The 25,700-nt window shown below is 39.2% G+C and overlaps 1 protein-coding gene across 1 annotated transcript in view; it reads right to left on the bottom strand.

Annotated features, from left to right (window-relative positions):
• The window catches only part of CDH24 (cadherin 24), a 118,439-nt gene that overhangs the window by 82,010 nt on the left and 10,729 nt on the right, over nt 1-25,700 (bottom strand). Inside the window, exons 4-5 of the mRNA XM_053702302.1 lie at nt 8,129-8,296; nt 7,487-7,674 (exon numbers count right to left, since the gene is read on the bottom strand). Of these exons, the coding sequence (XP_053558277.1) occupies nt 7,487-7,674; nt 8,129-8,296 (356 nt within the window). The remainder of the gene's footprint in view (nt 1-7,486; nt 7,675-8,128; nt 8,297-25,700) is intronic.

Below are 25,700 nucleotides of genomic sequence, written 5' to 3'. Positions count from 1 at the left end.
GCTTAGGGCCGTTTGTCTGTGTCGCAGTTACTAAGTGAGATCAATGCTACCAGATGTATATTTCCATGCTCTACAATAAAATAGTGTTGTACCCTCTTTGCTGTGTCCAGTATCTCATGACATGGTGTCAGACGTACTTGCCTGCGCTTCTGTTTCCTGAGCAATGACGATGTCGAAGTTTACCCCACCTGAGCCTTTTGATTTCTCTCAGCCTGCAGCTTGGCCCACATGGCGTCAGCGGTTTCAGCGCTTCAGAATTGCTTCCAAGCTGGACAAGGAAAGTGGTGAAGCACAAGTTAATTCTCTTTTATACTCTATGGGGAAAGATGTGGAGCCAGTTTTCAATGCCTTTACTTTCCAAGAAGGGGAAGAATTTGTCTTTGAAATAGTTATGAACAAACTCAGTGCCCAAAAGAAATGTGATTTGTGAGAGGGCTTGTTTTCACAAACTTGCTCAGCGTGTGGGAGAATCTGTGGAGACATTTGTGCGCAGCCTGTATGACCTAGCTGAATTCTGTGAGTTTGATGTTGCTAAAGAGGAGCAAATCAGAGACAGAATAGTTATAGGAATTGCAGATGCTGAAGTCTCACTGAAGCTGCAGTTGGAGGCTGATTTAACATTGGATGGGGCTATTAGGATGGCCCGCCAGAGTGAACTGGTGAAAAAGCAAAGTGCTGATCTGAGGTCTGAGAGTATAGTGGATGAAGTGCAGCAGTTTAGGAGGGCTGCTAGTGAAAGGCACAGTGTGAGTGGTAGACCAAGGGCAGCAGAAAGGCCCAGAAGTGGATGGGTGCAGCATGCCCGATGGGCCATTTTGAAGTGGTGTGTAAAACTGAATATATTAAGGAGATGCAGGTGGATAGCGACCAGGAGGGTCAAGAAGTGTCCTTTGTAGGGTCTTTTGTCGAACGGCCTGGTTCAGATGAAGATTGGAGGGTTACTCTTACTGTAATGGGAGCCAAAGTTGCCTTTAAGATTGACACAGGAGCAGACATCACTGTAATGTCCCTTGCAGCATTCATAAAACTGCCTCAACAGCCCCAGCTGGTGAAAGTTATAACAAAAGTCCATAGTCCTGGTGGCCGCATTGATTGTGCGGGAAAATTTCTTGCCAGCTGCGAGTACAAGCAAAGGAAATTCACCATGTGGGTGCATGTGATTAGAGGTCAGTGTGTTAACATTTTTTTGAGCAGAAAAGCAGCCTGTGGTTTGGGCCTAGTAGCCAGAGTGAATGAAATCTCAGAAGATATGTTTGGTGAATTGGGCCTACTGAATTGCAACCCAGTCCGTATATCACTTAAAGGTGACGCAGTCCCATACAGCATTACCACTCCCCGTAGAATTCCGTTCCAGCTCCTGCCTCAAGTGGAGAAGGAGCTTCTGCATATGAAGAATATGGGGGTTATTGAAGAGGTTGTTGAAGCAACTGACTGGTGTGCCCCCATTTTGCCTGTTGAGAAGAAAAACGGGAAAGTACGCATCTGCGTAGACTTGAAAAGGCTGAATGAGGCGGTAAAGAGAGAGAGAGATATGTGCTGCCGACACTTAGAGACAAAGCTCCGAAATTTGCTGGGGCAAAGTTCTTCTCTACATTGGATGCTTCTAGCGGCTTCTGGCAGAAACCTCTAGATCCAAAGTGCCGCAAACTGACTACCTTCGTCACACCGGTAGGTCGGTTTTGCTTCTGCAGACTCCCCTTCGGGATATCCTCTGCTCCTGAAATCTTTCAAAGAGAGATGAGTTCTCTCATAAGGGACCACATGGGCACGGCAATCGTCATGGACGACATCTTGGCGTATGGGTCTACATTGGAGGAACATGATCAGCGACAGAGCTGCGCGCTGCAGACTATTAGAGAGTCCGGGCTGAAGTTAAATAAAGAGAAATGCCATTTTAGGAAACCTGAGTTATGTTACTTTGGGCATATCATCAATGGGGATGGCATCAAGCCAGACCCCGAGAAAATTTGTGCTATTGAACAGATGAAAAGTCCTTCTGATGTACATGAGCTGAGAAATATTGGGGCTTGTAAATTATGTGGGCAGGTTCCTCCCAGATTTATCCACTACTACACCCTATCACAGAGTTGCTAAAGAAAGATGTTGCCTGGGTCTGGGGACCTTCACAGGAAGAATCTTTTATGCAGGACAAGTCCCTGCTGGGGTCTGCCCCAGTGTTGGGATTCTACGACCCTTCCAAAAAGACTGTGGTTAGTGCTGATGCGAGCAGTTATTGGTTAGGGGCCGCCCTTCTGCAGTTGAATGAAAACAAACTACAGCCCATCGCCTACTGTTCCCGTACACTGACGGCTGCTGCGTCAAAATACGCCTAAATTGAGAAAGAGTGCCTGGCTGCAGTTTGAGCCTGTGAGTGCTTTCAGTGTTACCTAGTGGGTTTAGAGAAATTCAGTCTGGAGACTGACCATAAACCGCTAGTCCCTCTAATCAACTCCTATGATATTGACAAAACACCCCTAAGATGCCAGAGACTTCTAATGAGGCTGCTCAGGTTCAACGTTCAGGCAGTGCATGTGCCGAAGAAACAACTGGTTGTGGCAGATACACTATTCAGGCTCCCGCTGGCTGCTGCTGAAGAGTCTTCAACGGAATCGAATGTGAAGTGTATGTAGATTCAGTTCTGGCCTCCAAGTCCATCTCTTCAGGGAAGCTAGAACAAATAAAGAGACATATTTAGATACAGACCTTCAAGAAGTTATAAAGTACATAAAAGAAGGTTGGCCCGAGAGTCGGGCAGCCTGGATGTCTTTAAGTTCTTACCAGTCAGAGAGGTCGCTGTTCCAGGACCGCATTGTTATTCCTTTTAGCATGCGGCAGAAGATGTTAAACAGGATTCACGATGGCCACTTAGGCATTACAAAGTGCAGAGAAAAGGCAGCTACGGAAGTATGGTGGCCTAGGATCAGTTCCGACATTGCAAGCCATGTGTCTAAATGTGCCTTTTGCCGGGAACGCCGGCCTACTCAGAGAAGGGAGCCCTTGATTTCTCTCCGCTGCCTGCAGGCCTGTGGCAGAAAATAGCTGCTGATTTGTGCGAACTGCACGGGAAAAAGTTCCTAGTCGTGATCGACTACTATTCCAAGTATTTGGAAATTGCACCTTTGAATAAAATCACAAGTCAAGACATTATCATTCGTCTAAAGAGCTTGTTCGCCCGGTGGGGTATACCAATGGAGTTGGTGAGTGATAACGGAATGCAGTTCGCTTCCACAGAGTTCAGTTCTTTCAGCAGAGAATATGATTTTGTGCATTCCACGTCAAGTCCACATTACCCGCAAGCCAACGGAATGGCTGAAAGGGCAGTTCAAACAACAAAGTTCATTTTGAAGCAGTCTGAGCTGTACCTGGCCCTCTTGTCCTATATAGCGACTCCCATTCAAGCCACGGGGTTTAGCCAGGCACAGCTGATGCTAGGACGCCAGATTCGCACCACCTTACCCTCTGTGGGTGTCTTCCAGCCAACCAGCTCTATTCCTCTGGACGAAGTCCGTAGGAGGGATGAAGAGGCAAAAAGGGACTATCGATTCTTCTATGACAGGAGACATTCTGTGAGGCCCTTCAGAAGCTGAATGCGGGGCAAAGGGTCAGAATTAAACTGGATGATGAGAAGAAATGGTACGGTAATTGGACGCTCTCCAGAACCAAGGTCTTATGTAGTCCTTACTGATGGAGGGACAGTTACACGCCGTAATCAAAAACATCTTCAGCCTGTACCTGAGAGTTTGGAACTGGATGCCTCAGTACCACCGCCGGTGGGATCCCCTGTTTTAAAAGGGGTGCCTTCTCTTCAGTAAGATTACAGCGGGGATATGTCTTTGCCTCCAGCAGACTCTCAATCACCTTCTTCTGTATCAGAGGACAGTTCATGTAGAGTTACATCAAGTGGAAGAGTGGTGAAACTTCCGGCCCGATATCGGGATTAACATTAGTATGGGCAGAATAATCCCATGGTCACTGTGGACTAGGGTAGTCTACCCCGATGTTCAAGTCAGGATGCAATTCATGTTGTTTATATTTCTGTAACTTGTTATTTGTTATATATTAAAAAAAACTATTGTTGTATACCTTGTTATTTGTTGTATTCAAATGAAAAAAAAAATCTATGATTTGTCCTTTGAAAAGGGGGAAGATGTGATGAGAGTGGGAAGTGACGTCACCAGATGGGGGCGGGGGTTTAGGGTTGTTTGTCTGTGTCACAGTTATTAAGTGAGATCTATGCTACCAGATGTATATTTCCATGCTCTACAATAAAATAGTGTTGTACCCTTTTTGCTGTGTCCTGCATCTCATGACACCTTTATTACCCATTCCCCTGTTTTGTATAACCAACAGTTATAATAATACACATTTTACCTCTGTGAATACCTTGTATCTAAGCCTCTGCAAACTACCCCTTTTTTCAGTTCTTTTGACAGACTTGCATTTTAGCCAATCAGTGCTCACTCCTAGGTTACTTCACGTGCGTGAGCTCAATGTTATCTATATGAAACAAATGAACAAACACCCTCTAGTGGTAAAAAACTGTCAAAATACTTTCAGATTAGAGGGGGGCCTTCAAGGTCTAAGAAATTAGCATATGAACCTCCTAGGTTTAGCTTTCAACTAAGAGAACAAAGCAAAATTGGTAATAAAAGTAAATTGGAAAGTTGTTTAAAATTGCATTCCCTATTTAAATCATGAAAGTATTTTTTTTACTTGACTGTCCCTTTAAGTTTGCTAAACCTTCTGTCGGTATATGTGTTAAAAGATCAGTACATTTTCTATCATGCATGCAAGAGAGTTATTTAAACATGTTAACATTTTTTTATCAAGTTATTCATTTTAATTTTGAATCTAACAGGAAATTCATATATGTGTGCAACTGGGCCATAAGACCTGATTGCTCACTGGCAGAACACTCCTTCTCTATTGGTGGACTGTGACACACCTCACAAGCATAAATGCAAAAAAAATGTTTCTCAGTATAGGAGCATCTATTTGAACACAAGCAAATTTCATTTGAAATGCCTTTTTCTGATCCAACAAAGAGAGGAAAATAACGTTAACATCCCTGTGTGTTTTATTATTAAGAGCTCTAATCATAAAGTAGGTGCACAAGGGTAATGCTAATCTAGGCTGTTTCTATATATGTTTGACTAAGAGCATTTGTCTTTATTGAACATAAATGATCTCCTCAGGTTAAGATTACATTAAGTATATTGTGCCTAAGGGTCTAATGATCAAAAACTCACTGCAGAGAAATCACACAAAATCGTTGGGGGTTTTTGAGCATTATATTGTAATATATATGTCTCTCCTTGACATACAGAACTCTGCAGAATTACAAACAGCTCTCAATCTATACTTTGCCTTTCTAAAATTCCTTGAGGGACATTGCAGTACTGATGAGACTTCTTAGATAATCTCACCAGACCGGAGATCTTTAGATAATCAGGCCATATCAGAATTTAGGGAAGAGGCATAAATATGATAGTTAACCTCTATTTCCCCCTTTGATTGTGGTTCCTTTTTCTTTTATCTGAGCTTAGAAGTTCTTGTTAGGCAGCTTTGACTGACATGTTGATGACTTCTTGCTAAATGTTTCCATATCACACTTCATTTTACAGTGCATTTGGGCATCAACCAATTTTGTAGTTTTACAGCATTTTATTGCTATTTGTAACACTTGATTTAAAAGGCAAATCTAACACTTTGACACTGCAAAACATTTTTATTGTAAAAAAATATTAGAGAGGATTGTTAGTTGTATAAGTATTCACTCCACTGAGTAAACACTTGGTAGAATCACCTATTGCTGTGACAATTCAGCTTGGTAAAATTGCTCTAGTTTTGTCAGTTTTGCCACAGATTCTCAACTGGATTGAAGTCTGGACTTTGAATGGACTATTCTAATCAGGTTCTTGGTTTTAAACCATTGCAGTATAACTGTGCATGTAGGGGCTTTATACTGCTGGTAGGTGAACCTGTGCCTCAATCTCTGGTGTCTTGTTGACTGAACCAGTGTTTACTCTAGAATTGCACTATATTTGTCTCCTGTCCTAAGCAGAAACCAGTCCCTGAGGATGAAAGAGTAATGCTTCACCATGGGGATGTTGTTTTTTTGTTGATGAGCATTGTTGGTTTTGCACCACTAATAGCATAATGCAGTTAAAGGACCAGTCAACACAGTTGATTTTCATAATCAACAAATGCAAGATAACAAGACAATGCAATAGCACTTAGTCTGAACTTCAAATGAGTAGTAGATTTTTTTTGTTGTTGACAATTTTAAGTTATGTCTTTTTCCACTCCCCCTGTACCATGTGATAGCCATCAGCCATTCACAAATGCATACACATACCATGTGACAGCCATCAGCCATTCACAAACGCATACACACTTATTCTTGTACATTTTGAGACAGAGTTCAGTTTTCATCTCATCAGACCAGAGAACCTTTTTACCATATTTCTATGTCTCCTTCTTGCCATTTCCACAGTCTGATGATCAAGAACTCTATATAGCAAGATAAGCAGCTTTTAAGAAAAAAATTGCTTTCTAAAATTCTTGAGGGACGTGGCAGTACCTGACAAGACTGCTTAGATAATCTCACCAGAGTGGAGACCTTTATATCATCAGGCCCCAAGTGAGAATTGATATGGATCTTTTATCAATGCCTGTCTTCTTGTCACACCTCCATGAAGTCCAGCTTTGTGAAGCAAAGTTATAGTTGTCATATGTACAGTTTCAGCAGCAGAGCTCTCAAGCTCCTTGAAAGTTACCACTGGCTTCTTGGTTGCTTGTCTGAATAATAATGGTCTGTCCTCTTTACATGGTCATTGAGATATGGGGATGACCTTTTCTAGGCATGTCCTCCTATGGATGTTCATAATAATATTTTTTTTTGTTTCATTAGATTTTTTGTCTCAATAACAATATTTTCAACCAAGTATGTTGTAAAAATCAGATGGTACAACTATATTTTAAACCCAGGTTTTAACACTACAACTTGTTAAAAATCCTCCATAAATGTGCAAACCTAATAATGATTTCATGTGTAAACATGTGGGCTATCCTCACTAACATAGGACCTCTCTCTGTAATTAAAGATACTCCCACTCTTTATTCATTGTGCAGTGCAAAATCTCTTAAACCAACATAATACTTCACACTGTAAGGAAATAGTGGAAAAGGGAAAACAATATTGTCATAGGTATAAAATAAAATCTAGTATATTTTTTAACACATTCAATGCAAATTTTACATTTTACTTCACACACATCGGTGCAAAGTTCACATTTTACTTTACACATACATCCCTTAATGTTTTTTTTGTTCTCTCCTAAACTTGCTATTTTAAACAACATATAACTATGTTGTTGTACTACCGACACTGAATATAACAATGGATGTGTGTGTGATATTATTATCACAAAATATTGTTTTATTTATCTTATTCTTCATTGATAAATATGTTCTAATATTTTACCTTTCGGACTCTCAGAATGCCATCTTGCCCTGCAGAATCTGCTGTCACACTGAATGTGTCACCAGCATCACCATCCAGGATACTGTATGACATCATAGCATTCTCACCAATATCTGGGTCATGGGCACGCAGGCGACCAATTAAAGAACCTGGAGCAGCATCCTCCATGACTGTGAACTGGTACAAACCTAAGTAGAAACATAAAGTTGATCTACAGCTCATTACCATCTTCTATGAACTCTTATATCTCCATAAAATATACCCTTAGTATTGTGTGTATTGCTTAGTATAACCTTTCACAATAAATGGGCTTACTAATCTATATAATGCTTTGTTTTGAAGATACATTTAATATATCTGTCTAACTCATTGTATTGCTCCATACAATTCTTTCTTTTAACTCCACAAATGTATTAATATGATCCCTCTTTGTAACAATTCTATTGCAGCAAATGACCGTTCCCTATTGACTCACCCTGTTGTTGTATAGCCCATTCTGCACACCTCATGTAGTTTTTTCTTTTGTTCCATAAATCAGTTTATAGGTTTTATATTTTACACTTCTATATTCTAATTCCATCATATTAATCTATATATCCTTTATTTATAGTTTATGGGCCTTAGAGGGTGTTATGTACTTACTTTGGGGAAATGTAGGGGGATTGTCATTAACATCTGTCAGTGTGATAGTTACTGTGGTAGACCCTGAGAGTCCCCCTATGTGGCCTCCCATATCCTTGGCTTGAATTACAACCAGAAATTCATCCTGACTCTCACGGTCCATGTTTGGAATTGCTGTGCGGATGACACCTGAAGAGACAGAGAATAAGGTAAAAGTTGTAAACATAGTTGAAACTGAAGGAAGTTTTAGCAGACATAGAACATAAAAAAAATGCAATTAGAGACAATTAAAGGATATGTAGGAATACACAAATATCTACAGTTTAACAGGGATCTATAATGCAGGGGCAGTCAATAAAATTACAGGAGGTTGCCAATAACTGTAATGTGTGAAAGTTGGACTAGGATAACATATAATCAAGGAAAAGGACCCATACTTGTCTATTCTATCATGTCCTTTACATACCCATATAAAGAGCTTGATGATTAAAGGATCATAAAAAAAAGTTTGTTTTTTAAACGTGTTTTAGTTTTATTTTTGGAATGTTTTTTTCTTTTTAGGAACAATATTTTGTGTACAGGATATTAATATCCCATTGAAGACAGCAGCCACCAGTTTTTTGCTTCACAATAGTGTGTTTTTTAAACATTGCACTATGTAATTCAACTCCCACGAATCTAGAGCGCAAATGTGAACAGAAAGAGCCCCAAATAGTGCACAACATGTTAATGTTTAGTGTTACACACTCTGCAGCAAGTGAAGGGAGAGACAAAAGCTCTTGTGTGCAGAAGCCCTTGGAAATACAGAGGACTGAGACTGGCGGGTCTTGTCGGGTGGTGACGTCACATGCTGACTTTTGCGATCAGACACGGTGAACTCAGAGTGTCCTGTACTGCCGAGGAGCGTCAAGGAGACTATCTAAATGCATTTGTTCTATTTATGTTTGTGAGCACCCAAGTTTGTTATAACTAAAATTTTGTGCAAACAATATTACACTATTTGGGGCTCTTTCGATTCACATTTGCGCTCTAGATTCGTGGGAGTTGAATTTGGTGTTTAAAGCTGCAGGAAAAGCAGTGGTTTTGAAGGAGCAGCATTTGGAAAACAGATAAATCTGAAGTTATCCCTATTAAGGAACCATTTGTTTTGAATATTGTTACAGTCGTGTAACTTTTCCTCTTTTGGCAACAAAACAAAAGTAAAACTGTCACATTGTGTTTCTGGCCATTGTGCTGACATCGCTGTTTTCTTTTCTTATTGCACTATGTAAATTGGGGGATTGATTGATCGATTGCGCGGAAATGTGCGCTGGTATTACAAGTAAATCGCAATGCGAACTCAAGCTCGTGTTCACATTGCTAGGAAGCATCCATAGGCTCCTATGGGAGCCTTGTTCTGATGCTGTCAGAGACGGCATCAGAACCTTGCGCAGCAAAGGGGGTAAGTGACGCAGCGATGGCAGTATTTTTAAAAATATATGTATATGAATATATATTTATGTGTTAATATGAGTATATACACTTGTTAACACATAAATATATATTGTATATACATATATTTACATTGTGGTCTATGGGAACACACACAGTTTCCATAGACCGTAATGTAAAGGCATTTTTCAGTGCCTTTTTTTTTTTTAACACCACCCTACTCCCACCAACTTTAAAGCCCTAAAACTGCCTAGTGCAGTTTTTTTTTTAATGCTACATTTTTTAAATAAAAAACGATAATGCCCTTGATTTTGAGGGCATTTGGGGCACTTTTAGAAAATTAACCAGAGATCTAATCTCTGGATAATTTTCGGAGAGATAATTGCTACCGTGACCTCACAGTAGCAATAACCAGCCACTTGTAAATTTAGCGCTCCACTTGTAATCTAGCCCTATGTGTTTAAAAGATGTCTTTTTCAACATTGTATTTATTCAGCTGCTAGAATCATGCAACTTTAAAGTAAGTGCACACTATACTGAATGGGTTTACTTCTAATATCTTGGTTGCACTGTACCAAACATTACTAGAAGTAAAGGGGCATAGTCCAATTCACTAGGGGCAATTTATTGTGCCCATGTGGCAGCTAAAACCAACTGTACAGAAATAAGAGACATTATCACTTACTAAACTTTGTGTATGATGCAAACAGAAACATGCTATGTGTATCTACAAAATGTGCACAGAATGTACAAAATTATTCTGGAATTCTGCCACAGACCATTCATTTGGAAGAGGGTGCACTCCTCAGTCATAGCTGGCTAATAGGTAAGTCACATATACTACAAACATAACACAAATGACAAATGCTGGGTTTTACACTTAATATGATGTATCATCACATAATGTGGCCATCTGGAAGGAAGGATCAGTCAAATAAAGAACATTTAACCTCTTTAGGGGCATTGAGATCAGATTCCTCATTAGGTCAGCACTTTTTGTGGGTCATACAAATAAATAATAATAATAATAATAGGTCATAGACATAATCAGAGTCTATGGTTGTATATGAAAGCTAACCATATGGGCTTACCAGGAACACCCTTTGAATTTATGGGGCCCTGAGCAAAACAAATTTGTGGAGCACTTTAACCCAGCCGCTTTATTACCCTCCCCCTCTATACCCTGACCCCTGTATAGCCACTTTGCACCTTCTCATATTCTCATCTGTGATGACAGTGTGGGACCCACAAGAGCGCAGGGCACAGGGCTTGGACCCCGGTGTGATTACCCTTTTGCCCAGCCAAAATGGCAAGCATGAGGCTTACTGAAACACTTTGTCTTACCTGTGCAGGCAGAGAAGCCACACATTTATGGGGTTGAAATACATGCAAATCATATATAAATTGATGGAAGGAAAATTTAATTTATTGATTTTCCAATGGTAAAACATTTTTAAAAAATCAGCTTCTAATTTATTTTGTTTCCCACAAACATATTTGCATTGCATATACAGTATGTTATTTCTTTTTTTAAATAAAAATAAACTTTCATTTAATTTGATACCAAAAAATAAACTGCCATCAACATGTGGCTCATTGTATGATCTTAAAAGGCCCAGATTGTTTATTAGGCAAAGTAGACCCTAGATAACCACAGGCACATTTACTTTGATTGCCACAAGTTTTACTTTTATATGCTGTAGATATTAGAAATGTAAGTTTTTGCATTAAATGTAATAGCTTATGTTTAACAATGTGTGTAGCAAATTGTGTACGCAATACAGGTTGGGTGTTGAAGCCACACTTTTTTGTTTTTGCTTTTGAAAACCAAATGCTAAATAAAACTTTTTTTTGTTTGTTTCTAATATTGCTTTGTCGTGACCCTGCCTACCAATAAAGTTAAAGGAAGTGACCTTATCAGACAGTGAGCAACAGCTATTGCAACATAATTTTTTTGATGTTTGATTTGTGAACAAACATGGAATAGCTGCTGTTGTCAATATCATTTTAAGGAGATGTAACATAACATTTTTCCATTCAACAAAGGTTATACTACTATCCTGTTTAAATAACAAACAGTAATTTGTAACAAAAATATAATTTTCCAGTAATGTGTATTTTTTGTTAATTTAAAAAATGCCATCTTGTCAAAAATACATAATTTAACATGAAAATCAATCAGTGTTTGTACTTTAAAAAAAACATATGAATAAACAAATAGATCAACAGTGCTTTTATTGACCTTACTATGATTAATATGAGGTACTAGAGTTAGGCATTGATTTCTCCATTGATAGTGGCATCATTTATATCAGTAGGGCAATTACTGATGTCACTATAATATATAAATGATATAGTATGGCCGGGCATACAATAAGGCTACAAATATGTTAGTATAATGTAGTGCATTGATTAACTTCACCAAAAGCAAGTGTAGGAATTTAAGCACTGTAATAATTTACGTCAAGACATATGAAATGAATATAAATGAAATGAATGCAATGTATTAACACATGGATAATAATATAACTATTGCATGTTATTGTCCAGCGGTGCGAGTGGTGGATAAAAAGGAAGTACTGAAGTAACTTTGAATATTTGCGTGTATTCCTAATCAATAAAGGGACACAATACTCATATTCTAAATCACTTGAAAATGATTTAGCATAGCTGTAAAAAGCTGACAGGAAAATATCACCTGAACATCTCTATCTAAAAAAAGGAAGATTTTAGCTCCAAATTTCCTCAGCTCACCAGAGTAAGTGCTGTGTAAAAAGTTATCTTTCAGTTACTGCCCAGCTGCTGGTTTAAAAAAAAAAGAAAGAAAAAGAAATGAACAGCAGCCAATCAGCATCAGCAGTTCTGAGGTCATGAACTGTTTACTATGCTCTCATGAGATTTCATAGTAAACTTCCTTAAACTGAATAGGAACAGGTATACTGATGGGCTGCTTAAAGTCCTAAAGTCCTTTACAATGAGGTGTGAATACTTAGGACATTTTGAGGTAAAATATCTTTCTTTTTTACATAGAGATGTTCAGGTGGTATTTATTAGTCAGCTTTTTGCAGCTATGCTGCATCACTTTCAAGTGTTTCAACATTTGAGTATCATGTCCCTTTAAGGTGCATCTAAAAAGACATAGAAAGACAAAATTAACAAGTGTGACTTATGAAGCAGATAAAAAATCCCAAATGGGTCACTCACAAGTAAGATGGCACTATATAGATTGATAGTGCAAATAGGCAGACTGGATGTCGCAGCCACCAGCTGGCTGATGCTCTCGGCAAAAACCTCCAGGGGAATTCCTCCTTAGACACCAGAGTCTCCAATAAAGCGTTTTTACGCTCAAAAACGAGCCGTTTCATCAGGCATAATGTTTTAGCTGAGAAACGCGTTGCATGTTTTTAACAGATCAGCTGTATACTGATGTTCAATTAAAGTTTTTAGTACTTATATTAATTAAGTTGCAGTACTGTTTGTGGAAAGTGGCAGCTGGATTTTTCCTGATTGCCTGTGGCCAGATATTGGGGACTCTCTTGTCCAGGCAGGAATTACCCTATAGGTTGTTGCCGGGAGCATCAGCCAGCTGGTGGCTGCGACATCCAGCCTGCCTATTTGCACTATCCATCTATAAAGTGCCATCTCACTTATGAGTGACCCATTTGGGATTTTTTCTCTGTTTCATAAACCACACAGTCTACACCATGAGGCGCCCTTTTGTTTTTACCTTGTAGATACATGTTGGTTTTTCAGCACCTTAAGAAGAGGAGCTTCCCGTGTGACTTTGATTCTTTTTCTGGATCAGATACAGTATTGTGTGTAGTATAGCGCCTCCTGTTTACTTACTGCATACAAAGTGACTTTGTTGTTAAGACAAAATTAAACTTTCAAGGTCTAAATAGAATGTACAATAAAAAAATGTACTTCTATTATTAAATTTACATATTTCTTTTGATAAACGTCAGAGAATACTCTGGACCCTGCATGTGTCTTGAGCACTAATTGTGTATAACATTTTTATGAACATTAGTGAAAAATATAGCCGCAATAAAGCACTCCTGTGCCTAACTTACGGCTAGATTACGAGTTTTGCGTTATGAGTAAAAAAGCAGCGTTAAGGCTCATAACGCTGCTTTTTTACTACCGCTGCTATTACAAGTCTTGAAGGTACAGATGTCCCGCACACTTTTTTGGCCGTACCGCAAATCAACTTATGCAATTTTCATAAAGTCTTTTTTCAATGGGACTTGAACGCCGGTATTACAAGCTTTTTTTTTTAGGCCAAAAAGTGAGCGGTACAGCCTATCTCGCAAGATTCGTAAAAGTCAGTAGTTATGAGTTTTACACTACACTGCAGAGCTGTAGCATAAAACTCATAACTAAAGTGCTAAAAAGTACACTAACACCCATAAACTACCTATTAATTCCTAAACCGAGGCCCTCCCGCATTGCAAACACTATAATAAAAATATTAACCCCTAATCTGCCGCTCCCAACATCGCCGCCACTATAATAAACATATTAAACCCTAAACCGCCGCACTCCTGCCTCACAAACACTAGTTAAATATTATGAACCCCTAATCTGCTGTCCCTAACATCGCCGCAACCTACCTACATTTATTAACCACTAATCTGCCGTCCCCAAAGTCGCCGCCACTATACTATATTTATTAACCCCTAACCCTAACACCCCCTAACTTAAATATAATTAAAATAAATCTAAAGAAAACCTACAATTAATAACTAAATAATTCCTATTTAAAACTAAATACTTACCTATAAAATAAAACCTAAGCTAGCTACAATATAACTAATAGTTACATTGTATCTAGCTTAGGGTTTATTTTTATTTTACAGGCAACTTTGTATTTATTTTAACTAGGTAGAATAGTTATTAACTATTTACTAACTACCTAACTAAAATAAATACAAATTTACCTGTAAAATAAAACCTAACTTGTCTTACACTAATACCTAACCTTACACTACAATTAAATAAATTACCAAAATTAAATACAATTACATAAATGAAATACAATTACCTAAATTACAAAAAAAACAAACACTAAATTACACAAAATAAAAAACAAATTACAAGATATTTACACCTAATCTAATAGCCCTATCAAAATAAAAAAGCCCCCCAAAATAAAAAAAAACCCTAGCCTAAACTAAACTGCCAATAGCCCTTAAAAGGGCCTTTGCGGGGCATTGCCCCAAAGAAATCAGCTCTTTTACCTGTAAAAAAAATACAAACAACCCCCAACAGTAAAACCCACCACCCACACAACCAACCCCCAAATAAAACCCTAACTAAAAAAACCTAAGCTCCCCATTGCCCTGAAAAGGGCATTTAGATGGGCATTGCCCTTAAAAGGGCAAGAGAACAAAGAAAAATTGACAATAGGAGTAAGTTAGAAAGTTGCTCACAATTGCATGCTCTATCTGAATCTTGAAAGAAAAATATTGGGTTTACTATCCCTTTAAGAAGCTACAACATGCTTGTGACTCATTATTAAATAAAAAAGCAATCACAATGTTTTCTCAATAACTGAGGTATACTCAGGGCAAATACAACTATAGTTATGTTGAACTTTTCAAAATCAAAAATGTTATCATATCTTGCACAAATATAGATGGGGTAAAATGAATATATCTTCTTAGCCAGCTATGTCACACACACATTCACAAATACACATATAAACACACATGCATGCACACCATATTTCATTTATTGCTTTTTGTTCCAATACACTTGACTTTCTAGATGCTTATAACTCAGGAATACAACAATTTTGACTACAACATAGTAATTTGACATATTCTTCCCATCACTAAGACCCTAAAGGTTTCAAGTAAATTTTAAATTAAATATAAAAAGAAAAAAAAAACACCCCACAAAAACAACATTTTTCAATGGGAGACTTCTAGACATGGTTACTTTTATTTTTTTATATTAATATACTTTTACCTCTGTGATAACCTTGAATCTAAGCTTCTGCAGACTGCCTCCTTATTTCAGTACTTATGAGAGGTTTGCATTGCAGCCAATCAGTGCCGTCTCATAAATAACCCCACAGGAGTGAGCACAATGTTACCTGTATGGCACACATGAACTAGTGCTGTCTAGCTGTGAAAAACTTTCAAAATGCACTGAGATAGAGGTGGCCTCCAAGGGCTTAGGAATTAGCACATGTCTACCTAGGATTAGCTTTCAACAAAGAATACCAAGAGAACAAAATCTATTTTATGATAAAAGTAAATTAGAAATTTGTTTAAAATTGTATGCCCTATTTGAATCATGAAAGTTGAATATTAACTAGACTGTCCCTTTAAAGGAAAAGAAAGGTCAAAATTGAAAGGTGCATGGGTTCATTTAACTTTTAAATAGAAGCATTATGCAATGTATTTCCATTAGCAAAAATGCTTCTAGAACTAGTTATTACTGTTTCATTGGAATACACACATATGCTACACGTGACTAGAGGATCATGATACTGGCTGTGGGGAGTACTGTGTCAGTGAAGACTTTATTTGTATCATACAAGCCCCTGTTGGCCTTATGAGAAGGTGCAGTATTTAAATGCTGGTGCATAAGGCATTCACAACATATGCACATATGCCCCATAAATGGTAAAATAACTTTTACTAGAAGCATTTTTGCTAATGCATGGGTATAGCAAAAAATGCTTCTATTTAAAAAGTAAATTTATGCTTACCTAATCAATTAATTTCTTCTACGATACGACAAGTCCACGGATTTCATCCTTACTTGTGGGATATTAACCTCCTGCTAACAGGAAGTGGCAAAGAGTACCACAGCAGAACTGTATATATAGCTCCTCCCTTCCCTCCACCCCCAGTCATTCGACCGAAGGTTTAGGAAAAGAAAGGAAAAGCTAAAGGTGCAGAGGTGACTGAAGTTTATAAAAAATAATATAATATAAATCTGTCTGAAAAATGACAGGGAGGGCCGTGGACTCGTCATATTGTAGAAGAAATTAATTTATCAGGTAAGCATAAATTTACTTTTCTTCTACAAGATATGACGAGTCCACGGATTTCATCCTTACTTGTGGGATACAATACCAAAGCTACAGGACACGAATGAAACGGGAGGGACAAGACAGGGACCTAAACGGAAGGCACCACTGCTTGAAGAACTTTTCTCCTAAAAACAGCCTCAGAAGAAGCAATAGTATCAAATTTGGAAAATTTGGAAAAAGTATGAAGAGACGACATAGTCGCAGCCCTGCAAATCTGTTCAACAGAAGCATCGTTTTTAAAAGCCCATGTGGAAGCCACAGCCCTAGTAGAATGAGCCGTAATTCTTTCAGGAGGCTGCTGTCCAGCAGTCTCATATGCCAGGCGGATGATACTCAGCCAAAAAGAAAGAGAGGTAGTCGTAGCTATCTGACTCCTACGCTTTCCAGAATAAAAAATGAATAATGAAGATGATTGACGGAAATCCTTAGTCGCCTGCAAGTAAAACTTCAAGGCACCGACCACGTCCAGGTTATGTAACAGACACTCCTTCTTAGAAGAAGGATTAGGACACAAGGAAGGAACAACAATTTCCTGATTAATATTCTTATTAGAAACAACCTTAGGAAGGAATCCAGGTTTGGTACGCAAAACCACCTTATCAGAATGAAATATAAGATAAGGCGAATCACATTGTAACGCTGAAAGCTCCGAAACTCTACGAGCAGAAGAAATAGCAACCAAAAACAAAACTTTCCAAGATAACAATTTAATATCTATGGAATGCATGGGTTCAAACGGAACCCCTTGAAGAACTCTAAGAACTAAATTCAAACTCCAGGGAGGAGTAATTGGTCTAAATGCAGTCTTAATTCTGGTCAGAGTCTGACAAAAAAGACTGAACATCTGCCAAACGTTTGTGAAGCAAAATTGACAAAACAGAAATCTGTCCCTTTAAGGAACTCGCTGATAACCCTTTCTCCAATCCTTCTTGGAGAAAGGACAGAATCCTGGGAATCCTAACTTTACTCCATGAGTAGCCCTTGGATTCACACCAAAAAAGATATTTACGCCATATCTTATGATAGATCTTTCTAGTGACAGGCTTATGTGCCTGTATCAAAGAATCAATGACCGAATCTGAGAATCCCCGCTTAGATAAAATCAAGCGTTCAATCTCCAAGCAGTCAGCTGCAGAGAATTTAGATTTGGATGTTGGAAAGGTCCTTGAATGAGAAGGTCCTGTCTCAAAGGAAGTTTCCACGGTGGCAGAGAGGACATGTCCACTAGATCCGCATACCAAGTCCTGCGTGGCTACGCAGGCACGATCAGGATTTACCAAAGTTCTCTCCTGCTTGATCCAAGCAATCACGCGTGGAAGGAGAGGAAACGGTGGAAACACATAAGCTAGGCTGAACAACCAAGGCACTGCCAAGGCATCTATCAGTTCGGCGTGAACATCCCTCGACCTGGATCCGTATCTCGGAAGCTTGGCATTCTGTCGAGATGCCATCAGATCCAATTCCGGTTTGCCCCATCGGAGAATCAGTGAAGCAAACACCTCCGGGTGGAGTTCCCACTCCCCCGGATGAAAAGTCTCTCGACTTAGAAAATCCGCTTCCCAGTTCTCTACTCCTGGGATGTAGATTGCCGACAGATAACAAGAGTGGGCCTCCGCCCCAACGAATTATCTTGGATACTTCTATCATCGCTAAGGAACTCCTCGTTCCTTGATATAAGCCACAGTCGTGATATTGTACGACTGGAATCTGATGAATTTGGCCGAAGCCAACTGAGGCCATGCCTGAAGCGCATTGAATATTGCTCTCAATTCCAGAATATTGATTGGAAGTAGAGATTCCACCTGAGTCCATACACCCTGAGCCTTCAGGGAATCCCAGACTGCACCCCAGCCCAGTAGGCTGGCGTCCGTTGTCACTATCACCCACGAGGGTCTGCGGAAACACGTCCCCTGGGACAGATGATCCGGTGACAACCACCAAAGAAGAGAGTCTCTGGTCTCTTGATCCAGATTTATCTGAGGAGATAAATTTGCATAGTCCCCATTCCACTGTCCGAGCATGCACAGCTGCAGTGGTCTGAGATGAAGACGAGCAAACGGAATGATGTCCATTGCCGCTACCATTAAACCAATTACCTCCATACACTGAGCCACTGATGGCTGAGGATTGGACTGAAGGGCTCGGCAAGTATTTAGAATTTATGATTTTCTGATCTCCGTCAGAAATATTTTCATGTCTACAGAGTCTATCAGAGTTCCCAAGAAGGGAACCCTTGTATGTGGAACTAGTGAACTCTTTACTAGGTTCACCTTCGAACCGTTACTTCTCAGAAAGGACAACACTGTGTCTGTATGAGATTTCGTCAGATGATAAGTCGATGCCTGAATCAAAATATCGTCCAGATAAGGCGCCACTCCTGGGTGCTGTGGCCAACCCGAAGGGAAGAGCCACGAGCTGAAAAGGTTTGTCCAGGAAGGCAAACCTTAGATACTGATGATGATCCTTGTGAATAGGGATATGAAGGTATGCATCCTTCAAGTCCACGGTAGTCATATATTGACCCTCCTGGACCATTGGTAAAATTGTTCGGATAGTCTCCATCTTGAACGATGGGACTCTGAGAAACTTGTTTAGACACTTGAGATCTAAAATGGGTCTGAAAGTTCCCTCTTTTTTGGGAACCACGGAGAGATTTGAGTAAAACCCCTGTCCCTGTTGCAGTCTTGGAACGGGACGAATTACTCCCATAGTAGAGAGGTCTTCTACACAATGTAAGAACGCCTCTCTTTTTATCTGGTCTACAGACAATCGTGAAAGAAGAAATCTCCCTCTTGGGAGAAAATCCTTGAATTCTAGTTGATACCCCTGGGTCACGATTTCCAGTGCCCAGGGGTCCTGAACATCTCTTGCCCATGCCTGGGCAAAGAAAGAAAGTCTGCCCCCTACTAAATCTGGTCCCGGATCAGGGGCCGCCCCTTCATGCTGTCTCTGAAGCAGCAGCTGGCTTCTTGGGTTGTTTACCTTTGTTCCAAGCCTGGTTGGGTCTCCAGACGGACTTGGACTGAGCAAAATTCTCTTCCTGCTTTGTGGAGGAAGAGGAAGCAGAGGGTACTCCTTTAAAATTTCGAAAGGAACGAAAATTATATTGTTTACCCCTCATCTTAACAGACTTATCCTGAGGTAGGGTGTGACCTTTACCTCCAGCAATGTCAGAAATGATTTCCTTCAACTCAGGCCCGAATAGGGTCTTACCCTTGAAAGGAATAGCTAAGAGCTTAGAATTTGATGACACATCAGCAGACCATGATTTTAATCATAACGCTCTACGCGCTAAAATGTCAAAGCCTGAATTTTTCACTGCCAATTTAGCAATTTGAAAGGCGGCAGCTGTAATAAAATAATTAGCTAGCTTGAGAGCCTTAATTCCATCCAAAATGTCCTCTAAAGGGGTCTCAACCTTCAGAGACTCTTCTAGAGCATCAAACCAAAAAGCTGCTGCAGTAGTAACTGGAACAATGCAAGTTGTTGGTTGTAAAAGAAAACCCTGATGAATAAATAATTTCTTTAGAAGACCCTCTAACTTCTTATCCATAGGGTCTTTGAAAGCACAACTGTCTTCAATAGGTATAGTTGTACGCTTAGCCAGGGTAGAAATAGCTCCCTCCACCTTATGGACCGACTGCCAAGAGTCCCGAATGGTGTCTGATATGGGATACATTTTCTTGAAATTAGGAGGAGGAGAGAACGGTATACCTGGTCTGTCCCATTTCTTTTTTAAAATTTCCGAAATTCTTTTAGGAACCGGAAAAACATCAGTGTAAGTAGGTACCTCTAGATATTTGTCCATTTTACACAATTTCTCTGGTGGTATCACAATAGGGTCACAATCATCCAGAGTCGCTAAAACCTCCCGAAGTAACAGGCGGAGGTGTTCAAGCTTAAATTTAAAGGACATGACGTCCGAATCTTTCGGAGGTAACATATTTCCTGAGTCTGAAAGTTCTCCCTCAGACAACAATTCCCTGACCCCCAACTCACCTGTGACCTGTGAGGGTACATCGGAAATTGCCAATAAAGCATCAGAGGATTCAGTATTCACATTAATACCTGACCTACTGCGTTTACCCTGTAACACTGGTAACTTAGATAATACCTCTATAAGGGTAGTTGACATAACTGCAGCCATATCCTGCAGAGTAAAAGAATTAGACGCACTTGAGGTACTTGGCGTCGCTTGTGTGGGCGTTAAAGGTTGTGACACTTGGGGAGAATTAGATGGCATATCCTGATTCTCTTCAGACTGAGAATCATCCTTAGGCACATTTTCTTTACCTAAAATATGCTTTTTACATTGTAAGGCCCTTTCAGTACAAGAGGTACACAAAGTAAGAGGGGGTTCCACAATGGCTTCTAAACACATAGAGCAATTAGTTTCCTCAATGTCAGACATGTTGAACAGACTAGTAAATAACCACAATAGTCGTAGATCACTTCATTTATTGATTCAAACAACTTTTAGAAAAATGTGTACTGCGCCTTTAAGAAATAAAATGCGCGCACTTTTTTCTCTGCTTAAAACGTTAAAAAACGCTACACAATTAAATATAATGATTCAATTGGCCCAAAAATTATTGCACCCTATAGGAAAAGGGTGAATTTAACCTCTAAGAGACATTTTAACCAAAAAATATATTTTAACTGAAAAAAATGACCCCTGCACCTCGCCACAGCTCTGCTGTGGCGTCTACCTGCCCTCAAGGTACTGCAATATGACTCGACAACGATCCGGTGACAAGTTTAGGCCCCACTGGAGCTAATGCCTGCTGCCTTCTCAGTCAGAGTAAACTGCGCATTTGAGCGCATGAAATAGGCCCCGCCCATCATGGACGTCGTCCTAACAGTCTGTTTAACCGCATGGGAAGCGGTTTGAAAATAAGCCATGTGGTCCCCTTAAGCTCTTAATAAAAACTGCAGCCCTACTGACTTTAGAATAAAATAAAAAATGTCAAGCTGCCTCTCCCAGTGTCCAGCCCAATATAGTGTCAAGCAAAATGTATAAACACAGGATTTTCAGTAACACCCTCAGTGTACAAGTCTACTGCTTACCCCTTCCCTTGCAGGGAAAAAATGTCAGCCAGTTCTGTCTCCTCAGAAATAAAAGACTGAACATACCTCAATGCTGCATGTAGCATGAAACCGTTCTCCACACTGAAGATTTCTCTTGCACTACCTTCAGAAGCTCTGTGGGAACCAACATGGATCTTAGTTACATCTGCTAAGATCATCTACTTCAGGGCAGAAATCTTCTTCCATATCTCCCTGAGGAAAATAGTACTCACCGGTACCATTTAGAATAAAAAACTTCTTGATTGAAGAATCTAAAACTAACACCTCACTTTACCTCTTCCTATTACTAACACAGGCAAAGAGAATGACTGGGGGTGGAGAGAAGGGAGGAGCTATATATACAGCTCTGCTGTGGTGCTCTTTGCCACTTCCTGTTAGCAGGAGGTTAATATCCCACAAGTAAGGATGAAATCCGTGGACTCGTCGTATCTTGTAGAAGAAATTTAAATCTATTCATGCACATCTAAATGCTAACCTTTAAATCCCTTTAACCCCCGTAAGGACCAGGCATCTCAGACTAAAACTTGCCCAAAAGACCAGATAATTTTTAACATTTTTGCCATCACTCCACTTAAACAGAACTATTTTTTTTTAAATTTACCTATAAAAACTATATATATATATTAGTAGACAACCCAAGCTATTTATCTAGGCCCATTTTGTTATATTTCATGCCACCATTTCGCTGCAAAATGCGATCATATTTAAAAAATGGTTAACTTATTCACAAACTTTGGGGTTTTCCCTGAAATGATGTACAGCCATAACACAAATTAATGTAAAAGCTTCTCTGGGATCCCCTTTGTTCAGAAACAGCAGACATGCATGGCTTTACCATTGCTTTTTGGTAATTATTATTGCTAACTTTTTCACAAACTTTGGGGTTTCACTGGAACTATTTACATGCCACTTGTGGAGTCATAACACAAATGAATGTAAAAGATTCTCTGGGATCCCCTATGTCCAAAAATAGTAGACATGCATGGCTTTACCATTGCTTTTTGGTAATTAGGACACTAATTGCAGCTGCACAACTAACTTCTGAAATTCATGGCAGTTAAGGGGTTAATCAGGTAGTTTGTAAGGTTAAGTTTAGCTTTAGGGGCCGATTTATCAAGCTCCATATGGAACTTGATGCCCGCCGGAAACAGAAGTTATGAAGCAGCGGTCTAAAGACCGCTGCTCCATAACTTGTCCGCCTGCTCTGAGGCCGTGGACAGAAATCAACCCGATCGAATACGATCGGGTTAATTGACACCCCTGCTCTGCAATGATAAATGCCAACAGCGTATACTGTCGGCATATATCAATGTGCAGCGGACATGATACGCTACATCTTATCATGTCTGCTCGCACTTACATAAATAGGCCCCTAAATGTAGATATTAACCTCCCACCTGATCCCTACCTGATGTCTTCTAAACAGCTCTCTTTCCTCCCTCCCCCTGGTCACCACCATCTTAGGTATTGGCAGACAGTCTTTTTTTTTTTTATTAAATGTATTTAATTAAAGGGACAGTCAACCATAGAATTGTTATTGTTTTAAAAGATAGATAATCCCTTTATTACTCATTCCCCAGTTTTGCATAACCAACACAGTTATATTAATATACTTTTTACCTCTGTGATTACCTTGTATCTAGGAACCTTCTTCCAGCCCCCTGATCACATGACTGTGACTATTTATTATCTATTGTCTTAAATTTAGCATTGTATTGTGCTAGATCTTAAATAACCCCCTGTGCCACACAGTGTTATCTATATAACCCACGTGTACTTTCTGTCTCTTTGTGTTGAAAAGAGATTTAAAAAGTATGTGATAAGAGGCAGCCCTCAAAGGCTTAGAAATTAGCATATGAGCCTACCTATGTTTAGTTTAAACTAAGAATAACAAGAGAAAAAAGCAAATTTGATGATAAAAGTAAATTGGAAAGTCAATTAAAATTAAAAGTCCTATCTGAATAATGAAAGTTTAAAGGATTACTTTCTGTTAGAATTTTTAAGCTAAACAACTAACATATTAAAGTTAATAAACATTAATTAAAACCTACTGACCTATATTTTCTCCAAAACGAAGTTTCATAACGTTATAAAAGTTATATCTTTTATTCGCCGATGATGTCACGTTATCCTGCCCACTATTTTCAGCGCTGTGTGTTCAAAATACTTAAACCAATAACTTTGTGTTTAAAGCGCCATTTTGAAACCTAGGTATTGTAAACGGATTGGTACAGAGCAAAGGATACCCACGGAGTGGGTTTGGAAAACAATTAAATTTGCAGACAAGATTTCTGATATACGGTAGAGATATGTTAATGAAATGCTATTGATAAAAAGCGTATTTGGGGTAGTTAGTTAGTAACAGGCATAGAAAATATTTACTTACAGTGGCCCTTTAATTTATACTTGACTGTCCCTTTAAATGTCTGCAGTGTAGGATTACCCCCCTTACCTTCCCACCTCTCTGATCCCTCCCAAACAACTCTCTAACCCTCCTCCTCTAACTAGTGTCCGCCATCTTAGGTACTGGCAGCTGCCTACCGGTACACAGTTTTCCTATACATTTATGTTTTTATTTACTTAAAAAAAAATCTGTAGTGTAGTGCCCCCAACCTCATCTATCCCACCTTCCCCCTCCAAGCGATCTTTTTCTGGGGCCCCCCTCTCCTCTCTAATTATCCCTTTCCACTTTAGGTCCTCCCTCTCCCTCCCTCCTGCTCTCATTGTGGAAATTTTTCTGCAGTGTAGCAATCCCTCCCCCCTCCAGCAATGGGCCCCCCACCCACAATCAATGATCGGCACCACCGCTACCCGATGCAGTGTCTTTTCTTTCATAATTTAGAGAAAGCATTCAATTTTAATTAAAGGGACAGTCAAGTCCAAAAATAACTTTCATGTTTCAAATAAGGCATGTAATTTTAAATAACTTTCCAATTTACTTATATCACCAATTTTGCTTTGTTCTCTTGGTATTCTTAGTTGAAAGCTAAACCTAGGAGGTTCATATGCTAATTTCTTAGACCTTGAAGGCCGCCTCTAATCTAAATGCTTTTTGATAGTTTTTCACCACTAGAGGGCATTGGTTCACGTGTTTCATATAGATAACATTGAGATCATGCAAGTGAATTTACCATGACGACAGCTCTGATTGGCTAAAATGCAAGTCTGTCAAAAGAACTGAAATAAGGGGGCAGTCTGCTAAGGCTTAGGTACAAGGTAATTACAGAGGTAAAACGTGTATAATTATAACTGTTAGTTATGCAAAACTGGGGAATTGGTAATTAAGGGATTATCTATCTTTTAAAACAACAAAAATTCTGGTGTTGACTGTCCCTTTAACTTTCCAAATTACTTCTATAATCTAATTTGTTTCATTCTCTTGGTAGCCTTTGTTGAAAAGCATACCTAGGTAGGCTCAGGAGCTGATTATTGTTGGCTGCACAAATATGCCTCATATTATTGGCTCACCCATATACATTGCTGTTTCTTCAGCAAAGGATAAAATAAGAATGAAGCAAATTAGATAATATAAGTACATTTGAAAATTGTTTAAAAACATAATTTATGTAAGAACTTACCTGATAAATTCATTTCTTTCATATTAGCAAGAGTCCATGAGCTAGTGACGTATGGGATATACATTCCTACCAGGAGGGGCAAAGTTTCCCAAACCTCAAAATGCCTATAAATACACCCCTCACCACACCCACAAATCAGTTTAACGAATAGCCAAGAAGTGGGGTGATAAGAAAAAAGTGCGAAGCATAAATATAAGGAATTGGAATAATTGTGCTTTATACAAAAAAATCATAACCACCACAAAAAGGGTGGGCCTCATGGACTCTTGCTAATATGAAAGAAATTAATTTATCAGGTAAGTTCTTACATAAATTATGTTTTCTTTCATGTAATTAGCAAGAGTCCATGAGCTAGTGACGTATGGGATAATGACTACACAAGATGTGGATCTCCACGCAAGAGTCACTAGAGAGGGAGGGATAAAATAAAGACAGCCAATTCCGCTGA

This window comes from Bombina bombina, chromosome 2 (assembly GCF_027579735.1).
Source record: "Bombina bombina isolate aBomBom1 chromosome 2, aBomBom1.pri, whole genome shotgun sequence".
In the NCBI taxonomy this organism is placed as follows: Eukaryota; Metazoa; Chordata; class Amphibia; order Anura; family Bombinatoridae; genus Bombina; species Bombina bombina.
This window is presented reverse-complemented; position numbering and strand designations above follow the sequence as displayed.